This window comes from Aotus nancymaae, unplaced genomic scaffold (assembly GCF_030222135.1).
Source record: "Aotus nancymaae isolate 86718 unplaced genomic scaffold, 86718_ANA_hifiasm-v0.15.2.pri h1tg000004l, whole genome shotgun sequence".
Taxonomy (NCBI): domain Eukaryota; kingdom Metazoa; phylum Chordata; class Mammalia; order Primates; family Aotidae; genus Aotus; species Aotus nancymaae.
Window position 1 is genome coordinate 35,151,807 of NW_026988415.1, and position 25,149 is coordinate 35,176,955.

The 25,149-nt window shown below is 41.3% G+C and overlaps 1 protein-coding gene across 3 annotated transcripts in view; it reads left to right on the plus strand.

Moving 5' to 3' along the window:
• The window catches only part of AMOT (angiomotin), a 64,457-nt gene that overhangs the window by 23,432 nt on the left and 15,876 nt on the right, over positions 1-25,149 (plus strand). For all 3 annotated transcript variants that reach the window (XM_012451773.2, XM_012451775.2, XM_012451776.2), the window contains 5 exons: positions 2,308-2,824; positions 7,427-7,571; positions 8,831-8,923; positions 13,358-13,503; positions 23,966-24,115. In XM_012451773.2, the coding sequence (XP_012307196.1) occupies positions 2,308-2,824; positions 7,427-7,571; positions 8,831-8,923; positions 13,358-13,503; positions 23,966-24,115 (1,051 nt within the window). The remainder of the gene's footprint in view (positions 1-2,307; positions 2,825-7,426; positions 7,572-8,830; positions 8,924-13,357; positions 13,504-23,965; positions 24,116-25,149) is intronic.

Below are 25,149 nucleotides of genomic sequence, written 5' to 3' on the forward strand. Positions count from 1 at the left end.
GATAGGGGTTTCACCATGTTGGACAGACTGGTCTCGAATTCCTGACCTTGTGATCTGCCCACCTTGGCCTCCCAAAGTGCTGGGATTACATGGGTGAGCCACTATACCTGGCCCAGCCCCTCTTTTCTGCCTTCAAAGCAGAAAAGAAACACAAGCCCCAACAAATCTCAGGACATTATATTTTAACTCTGTGGACATGTAGAAATTGCAATAGCTCTTATTCAAACAGGAAAGAGAGCACATAGTCTTTTACCTGTGAGGAAACCGAAGATCCATAGAATGGAAAACAGGAGATTTTCACCAAATAAATGTATAAATAACTCCGAGGCTTTTGATTGAATGAGTGCCTTGAGCTCTAGGGAAAAAATGTTGTGTATGGCAGCATCTTTCTAGTTGTGCACTGAGATCTGCTTCCTGAGTACCATGTCAGTTCTTCTGTGCCCAAGTAGTTTGCATGCCCTCTTCAATATTTGGCAGTTATTTGTAATAACAGATATATGTGATTAGAAGAATGTGGGTACACCAGAGGCATAGATGGGGCTGAGGGACAGAATCCAGGGTTTGAACAGGTTTGAAGACTCTTGGAAAGATATATGTGATTGTGTATCCGTAAGAAAGTGTTTGGAATGATTTTGTAGCTATAAAAAGCCCTTCTAGTGAAGATCTCTTGTAGAGTTGGATAAATGAACAGTAATGGCAACTGGAGTGTGTGTGGGAGGAATGTGCTTTAGCATCTGGAATGCCAGTTAAAAGTTAATTGCTTCTGGTGATTTGTCCCAGTTCCACCATGAATTTTATGCAATTTACTGCGAAGATTAAATGGATATCCTTTAAGTAACAAGCTAACAAGGTCAGCTTATCTCACTGGGAGGTAGAGAAGAGACTCTTTGTAATTCCTATTGCGCCAAAAATGAGAAGACCCCAGTATTTTTGCAATTTATTTGTGACCTCAAGAATAAAACCGGCTCATGCAGATTAAGTAACTTGTGCAAGGTTACACAGCTAGTGAGCAGTAGAAGAGGTCTCCAGACTCCCTCTGTTGGGATCCAGATCCCATGCACTTAGCCATCTGTCTTCCCAGGATTGAGAAATATCAACTGTAGAACAAGTATCCACAGGACATGGGAGCATATGAGGATAGTTGGGTATGAGCTGGGGGGTGAAGAAGCTTTTTGCCTTCAGTGCACACTGACAGATACTATTCCTGGTAGTGGTGATGGTGGAAGTGATCCATCCACATAGTCTGTTTCCCTTAATGGCTAATAGTCATTAGGTACGAATTATTTGTACCTAGGTATTAGCATTTTGTACCTGGTAATTAGGTATAAAAATGGGAGAACCACATTAAACAATATACCAAAGGTCTCTTTCTGGAACTTTCTATGAGCAATAGGCTGGAAATCTGAATATCAGTGCACAGAAATCAGTGCACTATGGCAGTAGAAAAAGCCAGAAAATGGGAATTGGGAAAGAAGGATTCTACCCTGGCACTACCACTCTATTATTTGGCAAATCTCTTCCCCTTTCTGGACCTCATTCCCCATCTGTCCAATGATGGAGTTGAGCTAAGTAATTTTCTTTAAGGCCTTTCCAGTTCTTACATTTTGTGGTTCATTACATCAAAAATAGTATGTTAGTGTTGCTTGTATCCCTCTTCAAGTCTTTTTATGGTTACTGCTAATGGGAATCATTAAATCGTTAACAACTGGAAACAATAATAATTATCTAGTGTCTCTACTACTACTATCTACCTATCCTCGAATAGATTTTTGGTGAATGTATGAATTACCTATTACCTAAGGGAGTTGCAGATAGCAAGATGAGGGGTGGTTTTTATGGCTGTTTATTTTTTCCTTCCAGGCAAGTGGAACATAATTTCTAAACTAGGATCTTTATGTGTGCTGGACCGCATGCATAATGTCAGAAAAGGTTTAATTTAAAATAATGAGATGAAAATTACCTTGTAAAAGAATCATTTGAAATGTTTAGACTTGAGCAACGGGTCTACGGGTGTGTGTCACTACGATTTTCACAAAGTGACCATGGAGGTTGTCTGGTTCTGTCCCTTATGGGATCACACCTCTGTTTGTCAGGCAGAGTCACAGAAGATCAGGCCGGGAAAGGGCTATAGTCTTTGCAGAGATAGAGCAGGCAGGGTTAGACTTCCACATAGTCAGACCCTGCCTGTTCTTCATTTTGTATGTGTCCTGGAGGCCTCAGAAGCCTCCCCATCTCACTTTCGTGTGCCCTTCTCCCCTAGTGCCTTGGGAGAGAACGTAACCCGCACCTGCCCTTCATATTTTACAGGCCAACGCAGGACATCTCATTGCCATTGTCAGCCAGGAACTCTCAGCCTCACAGCCCTACTTCTTCTCTGACCTCTGGGGGGTCCCTGCCCTTGCTACAATCTCCACCATCCACTAGATTGTCTCCTGGCCGACACCCCTTGGTCCCAAACCAGGGAGACCATTCAGCTCACCTGCCTAGGCCGCAGCAGCATTTTCTTCCTAATCAGGCTCACCAGGGGGATCATTACCGTCTCTCCCAACCTGGCCTGAGTCAACAACAGCAGCAACAGCAGCAGCAGCACCATCATCACCATCACCACCAACAGCAGCAGCAGCCGCCACAGCAGCAGCCAGGAGAAGCCTATTCAGCTATGCCTCGGGCTCAGCCATCCTCTGCTTCTTATCAGCCAATGCCAGCAGACCCTTTTGCCATTGTTTCCAGAGCCCAGCAGATGGTTGAGATCCTCTCAGATGAGAACAGGAACTTGCGGCAGGAGTTGGAAGGATGCTATGAGAAGGTGGCCAGACTGCAGAAGGTGAGGCTTCCATTTTGGGGTATCAGGGTCTCTAAGTCTTATTTGTGGGACTTGTTTAATACCCATATTAAGTCTCCACTTGTGAATCCCCAGCATTACTTATGGCAGGTCTTCTGGATTTTTATATCTGAAGTTTAGATATGGGTCAAACTTTGGAAAAAGCCTTCTACCTATATACCTAGGAGAAGTAACATCTTATATTTACACAAGGAGGAAAAAATTTATGCAGTATTTCTAGATGCCATAGCCCTGAAGAAACATGATTGATTCTTTTAGACTTCCGAAAAGCAGCAATACTTCTCTTTTTTTTTTTTTTTTTTTTTTTTGAGACAGAGTTTTGCTCTTATTGCCCAGGCTGGAGTACAGTGGCGCGATCTTGGCTCACTGCAAACTCCACCTCCTGGGTTCAAGCGATTCTCCTGCCTCAGCCTCCTGAGTAGCAGGGATTACAGGCCTGCACCATCATGCCTGGCTAAATTTTTGTATTTTTTTTAAGAGATGGGGTCTTGCTATGTTGCCCAGGCTGGCGTGCAATGTCTATTCACAGGTGTGATCCCACTACTGATCAGCACAGTAGTTTTGACCAGCTTTGTTTCTGACCTGGGCTGGTTCACCCCTCCTTAGGCAACCTAGTGGTCCCCTGTGCCTGGGAGGTCACCATATTGATGCCAAACTTAGTGCAGACATCCGATAGGCATAGCACACTACAACCCAGAACTCCTGGACTCAAGCAAGTCCTCCCACTCCCACCTCAGCCTCCCAAGTAGCTGGGATTATAGACACGAGCCACTGTGCCCGGCAATTTTTTGTATGTTTAGTAGAGACTGGGTTTCACCATATAAGCCAGGCTTGTCTCGAACTCCTGACCTCGGGTGATCCACCTGCCTCGGCCTCCCAAAGTGCTGGGATTACAGGCGTGAGCCATCCCGCCCAGCTGATACTTCTTGATAAGAATATTGGTGATGCCTGTGTAGGTACAGGATCTGATGGCACCTTAAGGCTCATTGTCTTGGTCACATTTTCCCAAATATAAATTTGAATTTTAAATTTAAAAATAAATGTAGTTCCTAGAAAAATCTCACCAGCTGAAGTTAGAGCAGTCCTGCCTTGTTCTGGAAAAGGCTCAGAATACTTTTCCTAGTGGGAGTTCTCATAGTAACTCTCTTTCAACAATCCCTCCTCCCCACCCTTTGATTTGGTCCCTCCCTGCAGCTCAAATTCAACATCTGCTCTCATTCACTGGTTGTCGGGGCAGGAGGGGTTTAGCACCACAGCTGGGTGACAGGTGACAGCCCTAAGCTAAGGAAATAGAAAAAGGAGTGTATCCCCAGTTTACATTCTTCTCTGCCCGCCCCTCCTCCTGCAGCTGGGACTTGAGCTCTGGAGTACCCCAAGCGAGGAACCTTAGCTCTTGGCTTCCATTGGCTGCTGGTGAATAGGGTTATGCCTTTGACAGCTTCTTTGCAGCTTTTGTTATTGTGGAGCTCATGTGGTTTGATCTCCCTACAATGTGAACTGTTCAGAGAGGTGAGGGTGAAGGTGGGGGAGGGATGGAAGGATGCCTTGTATTGTCCAGCAACTCTGTCCTTAGAAGACACCAGGAGTGGAAATTTCAGAGGCCTGAATGAAGCTGAGTATTTGTAAACAAACACCAAATCTTGGGGCCTAAAGGTGACAAGGGCTTATTACCAGTAGAGGACTTTTATATAGGAAAATGGCTTCCGTGTCCATTAGTTTTCCTAAATCTGGATGAGGGTTGTTGGAGTGGTCTGAGAATTGTTTCTTCCTGGCATTTCCCTGAGTTTGTATTTTCACCCCTCATTTTAACTATATCCCTGCCCCCATCACTTTGGTGGAATAAATTAATTATATCCATATACTAGAAACCCAATCTGGCTGATTAGGTTAACAGTTGACACCCACTCTCCAAACTCTCTCTTCAGGGTGACCCCAGCCAATTTTTTATAAAATCACTGAAGGATGAACCTAGCTCTTCTACAGGCCCTTTTTGCCAAAGGATCCATGGTGATTTTTTCTTTTCTTTTCTTTTTTTTTTTTGAGATAGAGTGTCACTCTGTTGCCCAGGCTGGAGTGCAGTGGCCTGATCTCGGCTCACTTCAACATCTGCTCCCTGGGTTCAAGCGATTTTCCTGTCTCAGCTTCCCGAGTAGCTGGGATTACAGGCACCTGCCACTGCACCTGGCTAATTTTTGTATTTTTAGTAGAGACAGGGTTTCACCATCTTGGCCAGGCCAGTCTTGAACTCCTGACCTCATGATCCATCTGCCTCGGCTTCCCAAAGTGCTGGGATTATAGGCATGAGCCACGGTGCCCTGCCTCCATGCTGTTTTTTTGTTGGGAGTCGGTGGGTTCAGCCAGTGATAGGAAAGAGGAGCAGAATAGGGTTGCTGTTGTGTGTTCCCCAAAATGGGAAAAGATGCCTTAAATAAGTGTAACTGGAACAGCTTGAGTATTGGGAGAAGTAGAGGCTGACTCTGTGTCGAGGTAGAGTAGAGGTGAAGGCGGAACAGGAGAAAAGAAGGAAAGTGGGGAAAATTAAGGTAGATTCCAGGTAGAGCTGGAGGAAATGAAAAGGCCTGAGGCTCATGACAGGAATAAATAGACAGAGTAAGTCTGCAAAACCTGCTGCCACCCTCCTCTCTCCTGCCCCCACCACCACCTAGCCCAAACCAGTGGATATATCCTTCTGTGATGGCTTTTCCTGGAAGGCCTCACTGAGAGCTGTGCGACTTGCCCTTTTGGATACAGTATCTACACAGGGGGTAGGGGAAGGATTAGTATAAGATCTTGAAATAGCAGTCTGCACACCTTGAGGAAAGGGACTGCCTTCCAGGTGTGACATTCTGTGTGCAACTGGACAGCCTTGAACTGTAAATGCTGCCTAGAGCAGACCAACACCAAGCCTGCTCTTTCAGATGGAAATGTTTATTTTCTCTACCGAGCGCTTGAGTTACATTCAAAAGCTTCATCAGGCACAGGCCTTGCAGATCTTGTCTCTAAATGCCATTCACCAGTTTTCACCTTCTGTGCTGCTATCTTGGTGCCATCTGTGAAGAGAAAAACACTTTGGAGTCTGCTCTTTTCTGTGGTGTAAGCCTCATTTGTTTTCAGGCAGTCCTGTCTCTGGCAGAATTTTGGAGATGGAGGCGGGTTGAATCTTACTGGTTTGGCGACCTTACCTTTTCCCCAGTGTCCCACTAGGGACCTGATATTTCTCCCCATATAATACCCTGAGCTTTGTTAAGGAGGATAGTGGAAAACACAGGAGGAATGCAGAATGGTTGCAGAGTCCAATTTAATCTGAAATTTGCTTAATAGGCCATGGGTTTATTTGTCTTATACAAATTATATGCAAATATCTGTGTGGTTATTATATGTGCAATGGAGCTATACCAGTTACAGAAAGACTCTGGAGTCTAATTTCTCATTTTCTGCCTGATTTTGGTTGATTCAGGGCAAGATCCTTTCTTGAGTTCTTTTCCCCCATTTTACAAGATTTGCAGGGGTGTCATAAAACACAACTCTGATTACGAATTTCTGTTCAAAAATCTATACTGGTTTCCCACTGACTATGGGATAAAGTCCAAATGCCTGGCATTAAAAGCCTTTTATGATCTGACTCCAATCTATCTTAGCAGCCATATCTCGCCAGCTTCCTTCTGTGTACCCCACAGTATCCAGCCAAATTAGACGACTGGTCATTCTGGGAATGCATTTGCTTACTCAGAATAGAATACCCTTCCCCTCACCTCTGCTCATTGAAATCTGACCCAGCTTTCAGGATCTGACTCTTAAGTGCTACCTCCTCCAAAAAGTGTTCTCCTCCCCACTTCCCCCAACCAGGAATAACTTCTTCCTTCTCTGTGCTTTATGGCACTACTACGTTTCTTAAAGATGTATCTTGCCCTATATTCTTTCATTTGATTGGATTGAAACCTCCTTGAGAGCAATGAGAATGTTTTCATTCATATTTACACCCTCCTAATAGTGTTTTAAAAGTTCATGTAAATATTTGGCCCTTGGTCAATGTTTGTTAAATTGAACTGAACTACTTCATGAGGCTTGGGATTTTTAGGGTTGGTCTCTACTGCTAACACTTGCTCTTCAGAGGCAATTTAAACTTTCTCTCTACTAAAATGAGAGGAGGTATCCTGCCTAGGCAGATATCAGTACAAACTGGAACCAACATGTGAGAGCCCTTTGAATGGTTTGGAATAAAGTATCTACATACTATATATATTATTACTAATATTTTCAAAATTAAGAGTTTTTTTCAGAAATTAAAATCATTAATAACTATTTATAAAATTTATTCTTACTATCTCCTCTGAAGGCAGAAACTGTATATGTATATTTTTTAACCCAAGGAAAGACCATGACACAGTGAGTTAAATACTAAGCTTATGGTTGAACTTGGAGATCCTTCCTTGAAACTTTTCTCATCTGACTGTGTTATGCTTCCTCCTGGCCATCTGTGAGCACTGAGAGAAGCTGTCACTGAGGATTTGCATGTATGTTTTCAGACCATTTTCCCCATCAATCTCCTACCATCACCACCATCTTCCTTTTTCTGTTGTTAAGGTGGAGACAGAAATCCAGCGAGTCTCAGAGGCATATGAGAACCTCGTGAAGTCATCCTCCAAAAGAGAGGCCCTAGAGAAAGCCATGAGAAACAAGCTAGAGGGCGAGATTCGGAGGATGCATGACTTCAACAGGGATCTGAGAGGTGAGGGAACCAATGGGCTTGTCTTTATACTTCTGAAGCAGCTGCAGGGTGGTGAAGGGAAGGACCGAGCAGGATCCAGCTAGGCTCTTTGGGGTTGTTCAACCCATCGGTATGGGCAGTAAATGGCTGGGCATGTGCCAGGCTAATTTTTTGTGACTGCAATAATGCTCAGTCCCATGCTTGATCGATCAAAGTGTGGGTACATCTCACTGGTCTTATGAGTGATGAGCTGATGTCTTAGGCAGGATCCCTTCTGGGACTTCTGGACCCACCTGGCCTACCCCTACAATAGGTACTGCCTCTTCCTTTTAACAAGTTTTGCAGAGGCATGCCCTTTGACTGTGCAAGCTTGAAGTATAATGTCCTTTCTTATTTCTGGGACTCACTGGCTTCTTTTATTTTTTTTCACCTGATAATATTGAAGACTTTGGGAAATATTTCTACTTTAAAGCACCTTCAGCACCTTTAAAACTGCTGACCTTGGAGATGATACTTTCTTTTTTTCCTTTTATTTATTTATTTATTTTTTTGAGTTGCAGGCTTGCTCTATTGCCCAGGCTGGAGAGCAGTGGTATGATCTTGGCTCACTGCAACTTCTGCCTCCTGGGTTCAAGCGATTCTCCTGCCTTAGCCTCCCAAGTAGCTGGCTGGGATTACAGGCGTGTGCCACCATGCCTGGCTAATTTTTGTATTTTTAGAGACAGAGTTTTGCCACATTGGCAAAACTTGGACTGGTCTTGGACTCCTGACCAGGCGATCCACCCGCCTCGACCTCTCAAAGTGCTGGGATTGCAGGCATGAGCCACCGCGCCCACCCAGGGATGTTGCTGTCTGTCTTAGAATTTTGGTTATTTTATCTTTAAAATCGGGGGCCCAACTACATGCTGCCAGTTGTCCCTTTCTAGCTTTGACATTACGTGAGTTTAAAGACTTTGTAATAACTGTGATGCTGTTTTTTTTCCTGGTTAATGAAAGATATCATTATATATTTGGGGATGGATAATTTCATTGGAATTTAGAATTCTGCACTTAACTTAGGTTTTGGCAGTGAGGAATGAAAGCATTAAATACTTACCTCCTCCTCCCCTGCCATGGTCTAGTATTTTGGGATTCACATTTGCAAACCTGTGTTAGTTACCTATTCCTGTTTAACATGGAGAAACAGGCTTGTTTTACCAAAGGTCAGTATTTAGAGGGCCAGTAGTATGTGCATGAAAGTTTATATTTGAGACCCTGTTGATTTTCTCCAAATTCCACAGAGCGTCTAGAGACTGCCAACAAGCAGCTTGCAGAGAAGGAATATGAGGGGTCAGAGGACACCAGAAAAACCATCTCACAGCTCTTTGCAAAAAGTAAGTGCAAGCTTCAGAAACAGGTATTAATATGCGGATGGGAGCAAGGTGCATGAAAAGATTACACTGTTCTCTTTAGCCTTTTAGAAGAGCCAGTGCAGAGTGAGTATCACCTAAGGATTGTTTTTCCTATTCAGGCATGAAGTTGGAAGATTGTGTTCTTTTCCTTCTAAGCCAAGAAGGCTGCTTGCCACAACATCTTGTCACATCACCTTGCTCCTTCAGCATTAAACTAGAGAAACCCCTTGAAATCCCTGCTAGTGTCATTGCTAGCTGTATAAAGAGCTTTACTGAACATGAGGTCCCTTTGTGTTGAAGGGATTTTCTTAGAAGATTCCATGTGTTGTCTCTGGTAGAGATGGCATTAACATGCAGGATTGATGATTAGTGTTTGGAATACTTCATCTGTACCTGGGGCTCCCTTTGTTAAGCATCTAGTATTTGTTGTTACAGAGCAGCAGATTACAAGGGGAGCTACTCCTGTGGCCTGAACCAGTGACTCTGGCTACAGAGTTGGAGGACGTGGGGGAGTGCAGAGCTGTGTCTTCCTCATAATAGTGTTTTCTTTGTCTGGAAATACTCCTAGGACCATGACAATGAATTAATCCTCTTTTTTATCGGTCTCTAATGGACCCCACCCAGCGAGACAATGCTTAATTCTTTCCAGTTGCCTTCATAAAACCAGCAATAAAAACTTCATAGTAGATTGAGTCCACAGGGAGAATTAGTTGGTGGGGGGGACGGGAAACAGATGAACTGCTCTCATTTCTGCAGATGCCCATGGTTGGTTTCCTCTACCCCCAGCCTCCCTCAATGTAGCTCTGGCTATAGTTGTGCTCAGTAGGGATTTGTCAGTTTCTTCCATCTTTGCTGGATCTCCAAATGACCCTTTCAACTCATTCCATGCAGCTTCTAGCCAGCTTTTACAAGTTCGTTTGATCTTCACTTACAATACTGCCCTCCCTTCCTGGGTTGTTCTGTTGTGCTCTGGCTTCAGAACAGGTTTTTTTTTCCTCTTTTCCCTGTACCTCCTGTTCCTTTGTTGGTATATCTTAGAGTAAGGAATGTAGTTTTTCTGGTGTCATCAGTACCTAGTATAAATTTTTGTGAAATTGCTTTTGTGGTGTCACAGTGACTCTCAAAGCTAGTTCACTGGCAGAAAGAGGGTGACAGCCTCTCAGATCGAAACAAATAAAATGTATAGATTTTTTGCTGTGGATCAGCTAGATCATACTCCTCTCTGTATGGAGATGGTATTTCAGGTGTCCTAGGAGCTCTTGTACAGGTTTATAAAATGTGGTAACTTAGTAGATCAGACTGTATTACCAGCAGGGCAAAAGACTGTCAAATGGCTCTAGGAGGGAAAAGTGAAGTTCACCAACTAGCCAGGGAAGAGGGCATGACTCTTGCCCCTCCTAATTTCTTTCAGCTTTGGACATTGACAGGGCCCTGCATGGTTGGAACTGTGGCAGAAGGAAGGAATCCTAGAGAAGCCAAACCAACTCAGCCCTAGGAGAAGGCAGCCTGGTATAGTAGAACCAGTCTGGGCTTAAATAGGGGCTCCACTACTTATTTGCCAACTGTGAGACCTTGTGCAAGTTAGTCAAACTGTCTGGGTCTGTTTTCTCATATGCAAATTTAGAAGAGAATAGTACCTTCCTTGTATGGTTGTTCTGAGGATTAAGTTAGTACAATACCTGGTATGCAATATGTATTCAACAAATGTTCCTTACTTTCCAAATGCAAAGTCGGAGTGGGAAGGAAGGTGAGGCTGCCCTATTGACGTTTCTCCTAAAACTTAAGGTTTAAGTCTCCAGATGAAGGACTCTTAACCTTCAAAAAATCAAAACTGCTTGTTTGAGTTTTTGGTGTGAGGTGTGCCTTAGTTAAGAGGAAGAGGAAAGACATGGAACATAACTACATTTGTCATGGTCCCCTGTAGTTATAATGATTTGATTCAAAAACATGGAATTGCTAATTTTAAAGCTCAGGTGAGTCTCAACCTTCTCATTCTAAAAATTAGTGTACAAAATTTGTTGTATCACAATGAAAAGTTTTGAAGCTACAGATTGTCATTATTAATCATGGTGATGATGATCATTATCTGCTTTATGTAGTAAGTTCCTTTGGTGTTTGGTTTGCTTTCTAGCATTTCTTTCACCTAAATAAATCTACTATCTCATTTGATCCTTACAAATATAGTGAGGTTAAATAAGATGGTATTGTTACCTCTGTCTTACTATCTAGCATTGTTGATTCTTTCTTAACATTTCTATCTTTCTGCTTATACTATTGATCTGATCTTGCATACCATCTACTTTTTTCATTAGAGCCCTTAGCATATGAATCATAATTGTTTTAAATTCCCAGTCTGTTAATTCCAGCATCCCTGCTTTATCTCGGGGTCTGGTTCTGATGCTTGCCTTGACTTTTCAAACTGTATATTTTACCTTTTAGTATGGCTTTTAGGTTTTTTTGTGTGTATGCGTGTGAAATGGCAGACCTGATGTATGGGATAAAAGGCATTGCGGTAAAGAGGCCTTTCAGGAGTGATGGTAAAATTTGGGGGAAAGGGAAGTGCTCTAGACCTATGATTAGGTCTCAGTCTTTTAGTGAGCCTGTGCCTCCAGATGTTACAAGTGCATCTCAGTTTTTTTCTCACCCCTTTAGGTGATGCAGGATCACTAGAGAGGGCTTCAACTGGGTATTTCCTTCTCTCGTGTGGAAGGCCAGAGCAGACTGGAGTTGAGTGTTTCCTTTCCCCTGGGTCAGTTAGGCTCTGGAAACAAACAAACAAGCAAACAAAATCCCCCAAACTCATAGATTGGGTTCTGGTTAAATAGTTTCTCTTGGGGGCAGGCCTTGTTAAGAACAGAATGCTCTGGCATATTTCATAATGGTTCCTTTTTCCCTCCCCCTGCTGGAAGCACAAGGGGTCCATTTCACTAACAGACATCTACAACTAGGACCAAGCAATGAAATCTTTAAGTGATCATTTGGGAGGAGTGAGAATTACCTCATTGGAATTCAATGATAATCACTTCAGGTGTAATATTCTGATATTCTCATTAGCTGTGGGTACTGGAACAAGGTACAGCCAGCCACTAGAAGAGGGCGGATTGCGATAAGAATAGTATATGGACCAAAGTTGAAAATCTGTTTAGAGACTACTTATAAACCTGTATTAACTTATGCAAATGCTAGCCTGTGATCATGTTCCTTCATTCTCCTAAAAATTATAGTTTTGGCTACTGTCTCATACTGGTGCTTTCTTCCTCTATTTTTCTTATATCCATCCACAGATATTTATTAAATCCTCATTATATAGGCACTGCTCAACTGAGCTCTCTTTAAAACCCAAGGCAGAAAGACCATTATCTGCCCACTAAGTTCTTCCATTCTAAGGTCATAGATTATATCTGTATACACATATACACATACATGCAAGTATATATATACACACGTTTTTATATATATGCAAGTATATATATATACACACACACACATTTTGTATATATGTATGTATACACATATATAAATGTGTGTGTGTAAGCATACAAGCATATTGGATTACTTTTTTAAAACATCTGAACTTTCAAACTCTAATAGACTTAAAAGGTAGAAAGGGAGATTCGCAAATAGAGGATGTTTTTTCAGGTGAAATGGCTGCCTTAAGTGCTCTGATCCTGATATTTTCCATCTACGTTTGCCCTGTTCTTTCCAGTTCTCCCTCCACACCTATCCTATCCTACCGGAGAAGGAGTAGGATAAAAGCATAGCATGGCTTCAGTTTTACTGTATTATCTTTTAAAAGACATTGGATTCCCAAAGGAAGCAGATGCTGAGATAAAGTGGGTTGCGTTAGGTTTTCCCTGGAGAGGACATGTTGTCTAGTAGACTTGATCTCAGTTACAAAGTAATGTTAGTGTGTGAAGGGTGGGCTTGAGCTTTTATCCATTTTATGAAATGTCATTTTTAGCTCCCTTTAATGTACGGTCATGAAGAAACAATGGGGAAAATGTTTTGAGCTCAATTGCTCTTTTGCCAGTGTAAGACAATTTGGAAGAAATAAAATTGAGGGGACGAGCCTACCTTTTCTTCTGAAGTAGGGGTGTGTGTGTGTGTGTGTGTGTGTGTGTGTGTGTGTGTGTGTATTCTTCTTTATGTAATGCCTAATACTTTTTGGGACACGTTGCATCTATTTTCTTATTGCTTCTGCTCAACAGCCATTAAGTTATTAAGTGACTTTTCTGGATTTCTACAGCAATTTAGTGGTAGAGCCAGTGATAGAATCCAGATCTTAGATATACTGGTTCTTCAGCTGTACACCAAAACAGGAGGTTGTCTAGTAAAGGGTATGATGTGTCAGTTTTGCTCAGGTAAGGCTTTGAGCCAGCTCCAGGCTGGCAGTGTTAATGTTTAATGTCCTGACAGATAAAGAAAGCCAGCGTGAGAAGGAGAAGCTGGAAGCAGAGCTGGCCACTGCCCGTTCTACCAATGAGGACCAAAGACGACACATCGAAATCCGAGACCAGGCCCTGAGTAATGCCCAGGCCAAGGTGGTAAAGCTGGAAGAAGAGGTATGGTTTCCTCAGGTAGCATGAGCCTGGGGATGGGAGGGCTGGGAAATCAGGGACACTGGGCTCCACATTGTGGTGAATTGGCAACTGCATAATCCCCAGTAGGGAGGGGCCATCTGATGATCCTAGTTACCATTGTGATGATGTGAGTGGACTTTGATTTCTTTTCTCTTCTTGGTAAATTCTTTTCTTTTGCTCCAAAATAGGAAATCAGCAGGGTCAAGAAACAATTTCCATTTATTCATTCATATAATAAGCTAACTGCCCCCATACTCTAAGCTCTTACTATATACCTAGCCCTACCTTAAGCCTATGACAGATATATAAATAGATATAGATGTATAGATATGTTTATGTATAGATGTGTATTTTAATTTCTACCCTTAAAGGTATTTTAAAACTTTATAAAACTAGAAAACAATTCTAGGTAGCTTAAAGTACTCTAAGGATTTTAAAATCTGAACAGTCCTTGTCTACCTAAGCTTAGTGGGAACTCAGTCCCTTCTCAGGTCAGAAATTATTCTTGCTGGCCATATCTTTTGCTGTTGGACTGACTTGGCAGATTACTTTTGAATAGAAGCAATTTTGGGAGGTCCGAGGCAGGATGGGACCCAGGGATAGTTTGACGTTTATGTCAGAAAAAAATGCACTGGCCAAAAGCTGTGCTGTGGTTCTCAGAGGCTACTTCTAGAAAATAGTTCTGTAGAGGAATGGACTTGTCAGTTATTTGTGTGCAGAGATGAAGCCTTCCCTGGACAAATGCAAGGGCCCCCAAACTATTAAGCATATGATTAATGTCTATCTGATTAGGCTTGACATAGATGCTATTTGATTGCAACACTAAACTGTACTCGTGAAATAGAGGGAAATTTGCTGCTGGCTTGTCATTAATTCATCTTGGATGTCAGTTGTTATTGCACTGGAGTACTAACTCTTAGATGTTTTGCCCTTCAAGGGATGGGTGTGTTCCAGCAAAAATTGAAGCTAAAGTATAACTTGGTAAAGAAAATGTTGTATCTCAGAGACTCCTATTCTGAAACTAGAATTGTTTTAAAGGAAAAAATAGCCTCCATCATAACAAGTTGAAAAATGTATAGATTTGAAACAAAAGAAAATTATTAGCATTTAAATAGTATTCTGGCTATTGTATATGAGGTATCTTTCCTGCCTTCATTCATTGCCTGCTTCCTCTCCCTGAGTAAGAATAGGTCTAGTTCCTGGAGATTTCCCAACTTATCAATTTCCTCTGCTTTCTTTTTTTTGATATTAAAATGCTTGTTGGAGTTGGGCTGTAAATTCACACTTTACCAGTAGGTAGTGCCATCTAATTCATGATATCCCTTAGCCTGACTTGCTAAAATATCCATAGTATAAAATCAGGTTAATGTCTTGCTTCATCAGTTGTCTACATCAGAACTATGCTAAGTTGCTTAACAGAAAATGAGGAAGACTTGTATCTACCTGATATCTAGATTTAAGGAGCTTAGCGCATCCTTTTGCTTCACCTGATATGTTTCTTTCCCTTACATTTTTGCGAGGACGTTCCAGAGAAAATTATAGGATGGGGTAAGACTGGATTTTTTTTAGAGATGGGCAAACTAAGAGACCTGCTGAGAAGAAGTAACTTGCTGGTGGTCACATGGCCATCTTGGGTAGAGCCAGAAATAAAACTGGTATCTCATGACTCTTCATTCCCTAAACCCTGCTGCCTTTCTCCCTGTCTGAATCATCCTTTGGTTCACCTCCCAAAAGGAAAATGTGGGTGCTTGTTCAGATTTAGTAACCTCTGCATCTTTTAAGTTTTTTAAAAATTGCTTCACTCGTTAGGCCTTTCTTTTCAACAGACTATGAGAAACTTGTCCAGATTGCTTCAAGATTAGGGTGTACAGAGAGTCCTGCTACCCCTCCAGGAAGGGTGCTCAGCCAGTTGGAGATAAATAGGGACAGAGTGTCTGCAACCATTTTTCTTTGCAACTTCTGAGGGCACAGTGGTTACTGGTTGTTTGAAAATAATGAAAATAATATATGTGTTGGGAGAAAATGTTCATCTCTAGTTCCCACTGTGTAGCCCTCGCTGAAAAGGTTGCCTGAAATATATTTCTGGCTTCAGACTTCTGAGGCTTTTCTGGGCATTAGTCCTGGAGATTTTTAGTAGTTTTCCAGGGACCCTCCTCAAAATATGTAGCTTTACAATATAAAGAAGTTCTAAAAATCGGGCTGGGATTGAATGATGGCAACAGCCCATCTCAAATGAGCCCATCAATTATTGTTAAGTTTTCAGTCTTATCCAATTTGTGCTTTCACATGGAGTCTAATCATTAGGAAATTGTGAGTTGCTCTTGTTAAAGGAAGTGAAACCTTTGACTGGGTGACCATGTTTACCACCTTCTACCCAGCGGAATCTCAGAGGCCATGTAATGTCTTCAGACTTTCAAGCTGGCTCACTTCTAGCACATATAAAGGCTTGGAAGACCACATTTCAGAGAAAATCAACTGGTTCTTATTTCCTTTTTTGTTTTAGCAGCCTTTCAGAGCTGGATTTGCTCCTGGGTGTCTCTTCTATACTGTTCAAAGGAAAACATTCCTTTTGCATATTATCCTTAAATATAGGAATTGCTAATTATAGTTTTGCTTTTCTGCTGTGACTCAATCTTCATTAGGTTTTGCTCTTTTGGGGCTGAAATTTCAGTTTGGAACATCAGGGAAGTATTTGAGGTAAACAGGTAGTTCTGGAACAGATCTAGGAAGGAGTCTTCATTGTGATTGCTTCACAAAATCATTGAACATTTCTAAACCAAGAAGGATATTCATGAATGGAAGAGTTATCCTTCCGTCTGTTGGAAATGGCTCCAGTAACGCTGTGTTTGAAGGCAGATGGATATGTTAGATGACCTGCCTATGTTCCATATAAACAGATAATTTAGTGATGGCTTACAAATGGCACCATGAACTTTCCTTTATTCTCAGGCCTTAAGAGTTCTTCCAAGGAAAACCTCTCTAGCCTACTTAGCAAATCAAAATTAGGGACACTTTCTCAGATTAGACCTTTTGTCAGACTATTTTTCTCAGCTTTCTAAGAACAAGGTCACTCAGGTAACTACTTCTCATTGCATCAAGGTGGTCAGGGAAAGGTTATGACTAATGGCCAGAGGACCCTTGCATTTATTTATGTCTTTCTCTTTACAAAGATCTCATTTAGATGCTTTTCCTGAAATTCATTCCATCTTGCTAATCCCATAAAGTCTCTTGCCTGAGGTTCTCTACAATCACTGTGCTCTAAACTCTACATGGAAATGTTGCCTCAGGTTTACAAAGAACGTTCTCCCTCCTGCAATCACAGCTTCCATTTGCCCCCAAGTTCAGTGCATTCTTTCATGGATCTCGCTCTGCTGACATCCAGGAAGGTATCTTGCTGGGGAGGGGATAGCACTGTAATTATAAATCAGACCTGTTTTCTTGGTAAGTCACTCTGATCCAAGCCTTGAACCAGTGTGTACCCTGTGTTCCTATTGCAGCGGCAGCGGAATGAGGTAAATGGTGCCTTTCCATCCTTGCCCTTATCTTTCGGGACACGTAGGTCCTATTGAAGTGAAGGCTCATTAAACTCCAAGTCAAAAGAGCTCTGTGTCCTACAGCAACCACGGTATTCTCCCATTCAAAGAGAGCCTCCCCACCCCCTACCAATTTGACCTCTCTGGAGAGTTTCAACGGATGCCTGGCATATCCTCTCACAAGGCTCAAGGCAGCCCAGGCTTCTGGCTGGCTGCTGTCTTATGATGATCCGGAGTGGAAGCGGCTTGGGTAATTGTTTCAGGGATGGTGGGAAAAAGGCCTTGGCAAGATCAAAGAGGGAAGATGCTGTGGGTGGGCTGCTTACTGAGCTGAGTGCACAGGAAGGGAGAGTGTGGAATGTGAGAGGGCTGGCAGAGAGAGCCAGTAAGCCTTGTTCTTTGGCTTTCGGCTAAAATGAAAGCCATAGAGATTCAACAAGAAGGGGCCCAAATGTTAACCTTTTCTGAACTGTAGTGGCTAGTGATGATTTAGATGTCACATTGATAGCTAGTATTGGAGTACCCAGTGCATTTTCTAGAGTCCTGTTGCCATTCTACTCAATTCTCTAAAATTGAATTCATACTGTTTTACTTTATTTCCACCATTGTTCTTGAGGGTTAATATTTTCCGTTCTTTCTAGATCCCCTTCTACTTATTTGAGATACATAATTTTCTGCTACCACACCTATCCACAAACTATCATAACTAATTTCCTCCTTCCCTGATATTAGAGGAAGATGTCATAGACATAGATATTTATATGTCTAATACTCCAAAATAATTTTCAAACAACAATAGGATTTTATTGGTGAAGGTAAATCTTACCCAGTGATTATGATGGATTATAGATTTGGATGGAAGATCCAAGGATATGAATTATGTGTGCATTTAGAGTGTTGATAGGATACAGGTAAAATACATATCCACCCAGGAATCTTCCAAGGTGTTCTACTGGTGCATTACTAATTTATTTGAAGGGCATTTCATCTAAGGATGACATTCTCCTTATTTATCTCAGTGTATTTGCTTTTCTTTTTTCTTTTTTTTTTTTTTTTGAGATGGAGTCTCACTTTGTTGCCCAGGCTGGAGAGCAGTGGTGTGATCTCGGCTCACTGCAACCCCTGCCTCCTAGGTTCCAGTGAGTCTCTTGCTTCAGCCTCCCAAGTAACTGGGACTACAATCATGTGCCACCATGCCCGGCTAATTTTTTGTATTTAGTAGAGACAGGGTTTCACCATGTTGGCCAGGCTGGTCTCAAACTCCAGACTTCAAGTGATCTACCCTCCTTGGCCTCCCAAGTGCTGGGATTACAGGTATGAGCCACCGCGCCTGGCCGAATTTACTTTTAAGTAGGTGTTTTTCTACCCAATGTGTTAAAAGAAAGAAATTATGTCTACCCCCAAATAGAGATGGAGTGACCTCTTTGAGCTCAATTCTTTCAGTCTTTCCTGTGATTTTGGCTTTCGGAATTCCTAAATTGGAAGCCTTGTGGATTTCTCTTTAGTCTCCTTTATAACATGAGCTCTATTCCTGAGGTAGCAAGTTTTTAGAGGTGGTGGTTTTACTCTTCAATTCTTTTAATATCTACAGTGGACCACAGCCTACTGGCAATGGACAGAGGCAACTTGCTAATACCAGGGTAGTGTTACCAAATTGCTTCAGCATGAACCCTTACTTGGATCCAGTGGCTCCTGGGTAAGACTAAATCAGATCAAACAAAAATCAGGCTCATGGAGCAACATATAACCAGTGGTATGAAGGAGAATAGCAATAAAAGAATACTTCATTGTGAAATTTGTATAATAATGTTTGGGGTTGTGGACATTAGAAGGGAAGAGGAAAATTAGACAATGAAGGCAATGGACTTAGTTTCGTATTTTTAGCCTTAATGTCTTTTAGCCAATGGAGTGTTTGTATATGTTGGTGGTCATCCAGCTAGTATTAATAGTCTGTCCTTTCTGTCTACTGATCTGTATTTTCTTGTTTGTATTTTTCAAACATCAAAAATATTTACAGATATATTAGTATATCCTCCAAAGAACTTTGCAAGTGTTATCCTTATTTGACAGATTAAGAAGTTAAAGTACAGACAGATTAGGTGATATAGTCAGTGATAAATTTAGAAGAAAACCCAGATCTCTTAAATCTAAAACATTTTAACCCTGTTCTTTGTCCACCAGTGAATAAATGGGTAGCTAGCTAAATTATTAAGTCACTTCCTTGCAAATGGCTAAGACTAATGGGGCTCTAGAAATAATTTTGTATATAGCCATCCTTTAAAAAATAAGTTTGAAAGACACCCACAGTTGTTGGAAGGAGGAAAGAGATGCCATCACGTGGTATTCATTTGCAGGGATCAGATTTTCCTGAGTCAGAAGGGGGTTAAGAGATCTGCCAAATTCTTGGGAACTGGTTCAAAATATTACAGAAGTGTAATGGAAAATCACATGATTGATTGAGCTCAAGAGTATTTGCCTTATGCTTCAATAGATTGCCTTCCCACTGTTCTTTCTCCCAATTTTATGATTTCCCTTTAAATACTTATCTCTGAGTAGGAATGATATGAAACTCTTATCTTGACTGGGCCAAACAAAGTAAATACATTTATGAGGCATGTGTTTGTTGTTTGTATATTCGCAGTGTTGTAGATAAGCTATACTGTGCTCATTTTTCTTCTTGAATGTAACAGTTATTTAATATTAACTGTTCACCAAGAATATGGTGACCAGTAAACTAGAACTAGAACTTAAGAGTGATACCAAGGAAAATAGAAGGGCTCTGCCCTTAAGTGGCCTATGGATATTGCCTTTCATTTGAGGAAAAAACTTTGTCTTGTTTCCCACTACATCCCTCCTGCTCTCATATGTAGAATAGGGCCTGATGCATAAGAAGCATTCAGTAAATATCTATTGAATGAATGAATGAATCCATACATGAATAAAATCTTTGAAAAATGACTGTTAATAGAGGACACAGGATGAGAAGCTATAGAGAAAAGCAGCAGTCAGGATCAGGTAAGATTATTCAAGGAAGAACTCTTGGAGAGTTTAGTGATTTTGGTGAGAAGGGATTAAGAAATGATCGGACCAATATGAAGTTTATTTGCATAGTAGACCTGGTAGAATTTTGACGTAGTAGAAGCCTAGATTGATAAGGGCATTATAAAGAGCCATGTCTAGGCTGAACAGGGGAGAGTGTGACAGTAGACTGGGTGGTGAACATAAAAGCATCAAGTGGTTTGAGATATGGATGAGACGGAGCAACAGTTCTGGTCTAAAGGAGAGAGGGGAGGTAGGTGTAAAAGTGCCTTGGATATAATAGACAGATAACAGACAACAAAAATGAACGTGAATACAACACACACAAAGCTCTGGCAATTGTTTTTTCAAATGAAATTTTAAACAGAACCCTAATATGTAAAGCTCATAATAGAGGAGCCATCTGATGTAACCCACCCACCATAGTGACCCCTCAAGCACCTACACCAAATACTAGGACTCTGCAATACCATTTGAAAACCTCTTCCAGGGGTTTGCCAACTGTTTCTCTAAAGGACCATATAGTAAATATTTTGGAGTTTGTGGGCCATGCAGTTTTAGTTGCAATTCCCAACTGCTCGACTCTGCCATTGTAGCTATAAGGCAGCTATAGACAAAATCAAGGGACATGGCTGGATTTGGGCTGCTGCCGGCCATTTTGGTTCACTGACTCCTGAAACCCCCCTCATTTTTTTAAACAAATGAGGTCTCTGTAGCTGAGACTAGAAAGCAAGTTGCTATTAATAGCAGAGCTAGGACTAGAACCCAAGCCTCCTGATTGTCACCTTGTTCCTTTACCTTTCATTGTGTTGTTAGATAGATATTTCTGATATGTATTATCTGTGTGTGTGTCACATACACATACACTCATACACAAACACAGAGAGAAAGGGGGAAGGAGAGAGAAAGAAAGAGAAAGAGAGAGAGAGAGAGAAAGACAATTACTTCTGCCTAAGGGTCTTTAGTTAAATAGTACCTTTGATCTTAGGTAACATATTTCTTTCTCCTAAAGCAGAGGTTCCTTGCAAATCATGTCGTTTGGAGAAAAATACGGTATCCTTGCAGCTACTCAATAGTTGCTTCTTACTGTATTTCCAATGAACAACTTGCTATCCAAAGATATTTGCATCATAAAGTATTTGAGGCCTAGTGTTGCATGTCTTTCTGTGGGAAATTGGCTATATTTGTGTTGTTTTAATTAGATACTGATGTGATCATTAGAGTTACTGAGAGAATGATAGCCATGTCAAGGATGTCTGGAGCAAGTGTTCAAAGTTGAGAGGATTGGAATGTGTATGACTTGGTATTAACTTTTTCTCTAAAAAAGAACAAACAACCCGGAGTACTTTCTGTACCATACACTCTACTAAGCACTTAATGCATAATCTCATTTGATCCGTATAAAGATACATCACGATTTGTCATGACCAAGGTAAAAGTGAAGCACATAATGTCCAAGATAGTAGTTGAGTTAATAAAGCCAATAGGTCGTTGTTCCTTTTTACATGTAGATAAGATCAAGAAAATGTAGAGAGTGTAACTTAGAAGATGGTTGCCTTGTTGATTGCATCTCTAGGATCTTGCACTGATCACATGCAAGAGTTGTCTTTTTCTACCCTAACTTATCTAGAGAGTAAGCATTTACTAGGTGATTATGATGCTTATGGGTGAGTTGCACATTTTCTCCTTTTAAGTGAGGTGGGAGAACTATGCCATACACAGTGGTCCTGCTACCTCATAGAAAATCATCCCAGTGGCAAATCAAAATGAGATATTTTTTGGCCTCCTTTGTGGAATTTATCTGACCTGCATGCCTATCTTCAGCCAACTCAGAGAACTCCCTGGGCCTTTATTGCATTTCCCTTCCAGAGAGTTGGCTCAGTGACTTCTATTGTGGGGGCGCTTTTGCTATGATATTTAGATATTTAGGTTTCCTTTCTCAAGAAATCCACATGGCCCTATATTGCTTATTTTTCAGTTTTCTGAGCTTGCATTGCAGTAGTTTACCACCAAGGCAAGAACTACTTGCTATCTAGGTTTAATTGCCTTTAAGTATAACTGCTGTAAGCTTTAGTAATTATAGCTAACATTCTCTGCATTAACATTGCTCTGCTCCCTTAGGGTTTTCAGAGCAATTCACAAATAAATGCATTCAGCTTTAAATTGCTCATGAGGATTATAAGACCCAAAAGGTAAAGGATAGAGGATGTTTCCTTCTCTCCAATTATTCAAATCTTGGCAAATAGGAAGGCAGAGGCAAAAGTTTTTGTTGCTCTAGTCAGTGTTGTTATAAATAGTCACAAATCCCAGGGAAGAAAGGTTTAAACTTACTGAGATAAAGAGTATGATGATGTTTTGTTTGTTTTATTTCTAGGAAAAGTTCTAATGGATAAAAACATCTAAGTTTTGAATTCACCTCCAGTGGTTTACAAGGCTAGATTGAAGCTTGGAATGAAAGGAAGTGTCAAGAAAGTACAACAAAAGTCAAAAAGTTTTTGTTTTCCAGTCACCTAGGCAAGGCGTACTACAGGTCTGGTAGGAAAATACAAGATAGGATTCCTTCCACTTAAAGAAAGATCAGCGATTCTAATTTGAGTAGAGGGGCATTATAAGACAAGGAGGGTTTTCCCACCAGTACATGCTAGTGTACTGTCTGACTGGAAGTTCTAGCAAGTAGTGATTTGGACTCATTACCATGAAGGTTTCTGCAATGAGGGAGTCAGGTTGGTTCTGCCAGCTGGGCCCCAGCTAAGTAGCTGTTGGGCAATGCTGGTAGGGTGCATAACTTCTTATGTTGCAGTTATCTACCTAGGTAACTTAAGAGCTTGGGAATTTGTTGAAAAGTCAGAATGGGATTCCTGAGTTTCTTTTTGACTAGGTTATCAATAATATTTTTATATTTTAATCTGAAGAATGAAGGTATCCCTAATATCAACTTCCATCAGAAGGATAATGACAGATGTGCCCCACTTGGCAGAATTTCTGCTTTGGAAACAGCTGAGTTGATTTATTAGCATTGAGGGTACCCCACAAGTATTATGAGAAGCATAATCTGCTTATTTATTAACAAGGTGGGAAGCCTGCATTTTCGCCTGCCTTCTGGGTAATGAGAGTATACATATCTTCTTTAAGAGCTCTGAGATCTTTCTCATTATTTTATCTGCATAGAGCCAAGCTTTTGCTTGTAAGTGTCAAGGTTACAAAGAACTCACACTCTTATTCCCTACCTGCTTTTACATTTGTTTTTGGATATGGCCTATAGGCTTGCAAAGAGGAATAATAATGTTTGACTCATTTAGTTTCACTTTTGCTTCACTAGTTTTAGGCTTTCTGGATCTTTTAAGGTTCCAGAATAAAATTTGAGAGACTATAGCCCAGGATCTCCAATTCAGGCTCATCAAGTAGCAATCACAAATAACCTAAAGAACTAGCAAGGCAGTACTAGAGAATGTGAAGGCTAAAGACTTTTGAACCATCACACAACACCTTTACTTTTGAGAAGCAGAAACTTTCCAGAAGAGCAGTGGTGGGTTATATGGGGTGATTACCAGGACCAAAGACTTCAAAAAAGATAATTCTGACCTTCTTGTACCTTCAGCAGTTGACCACCCTTTTACTCCCACTTGGAGAAGAGACAGCTACATAAAAGGGGTTGGGCTTCCTTTCCATACCAAAGCAAACCTTTCTTTCTGGAGATCCCCCCTTTTAAAGCATTTGCCTACTGCAATAACCAAAATAAGATAAACCATCCCCAAGAATATTCCATATAAGAAAAGATCTAAACACAAGGCTGGATTTGGGGGATACATAATTGACCCTGTTGCTTGCTCTTTTTCCTTTCATCTTGCAAACTACCCAACTTGGATTTCTAGCTGAAAAAGAAGCAAGTGTACGTTGACAAGGTGGAGAAGATGCAGCAGGCCCTTGTACAGCTCCAGGCAGCATGTGAAAAACGTGAGCAGCTAGAGCACCGTCTCCGGACACGACTAGAAAGGGAACTGGAATCCCTTAGAATTCAGCAGGTATGGAGAACTTAAAGGAAGAAAGGGAAAAAAAAGCAAGAAAATGGTGTTCTTTCTGGTTGATTATTTTTCAGTTGGCATTTGACGTGAAAACTGAAAGTATACATTCGCTCATCTTTACATTTTTCTGCCCCACCTAATCTTACTTCAGAGCGCCTCCCTATTGTGAATACAAAGTCTGTTTCCTTAGCTTCCTATCTCAGAAATATCCTTTAAGCCTATTATCTTACACCTTTTATTTTTACATGAACTCCAGGAACAGTAGACTTTGTGAGAAGTAGAGCTGCTATGCAAATACATGCCTTGATATTGTAGAACTAGAAATGGTCTTTAGAAATCATCTGGCCATACCACTCTTCAGTTTTAGATGAATGAAAATCAAGAGTAAGAAAATTTTGCAGGAATCATTAATGATAACCACAACAAGGTATGGGCAAGATAGGAACTAAACCTTTGAATTTTTTTTTTCTTGAAATAAAGTCTTGCTCTGTTGCCTAGGTTGGAGAGCAGTGACATGATCTCGGCTCACTGCAACCTCCACCTTCCAGGTTCAAGCCATTCTCCTGCCTCAGCCTTCTGAGTAGCTGTGATTAACAGACATGCATTACCACACTGGCTAACTTTTTGTATTTTTAGTAGAAATGGGGATTCACCATGTTGACCAGGCTGGTCTTGAACTCCTGACCTCAGGTGACCTGCCCGTCTTGGCCTTCCAAAGTGCTGGGATTACAGGTGTGAGCCACTGTGCCTGGCCAGATTTTTGAATTCCCATTTATGTTGTGTGCTATGCTGGCAGGCAGGGATAGCAGTTTTCAGCCCATTAATCTACTTTCTGAGTAACATGACAATTTGATATGGCAGGCCCCTTTCCTGGCCAAGGGAATCTCACATTCAAGCCCATGATAGGAAGTCCTGTGGCCTTAGGAGGAGATCTGAATTCCCCTGGCTTCTTTCTGAATCAGAGTCAAAACAAAAGTAGGCTGGACAGTAATCCTTTCCAAGAATAGGGGCTCAGACACCATGGTTCTTCTCTC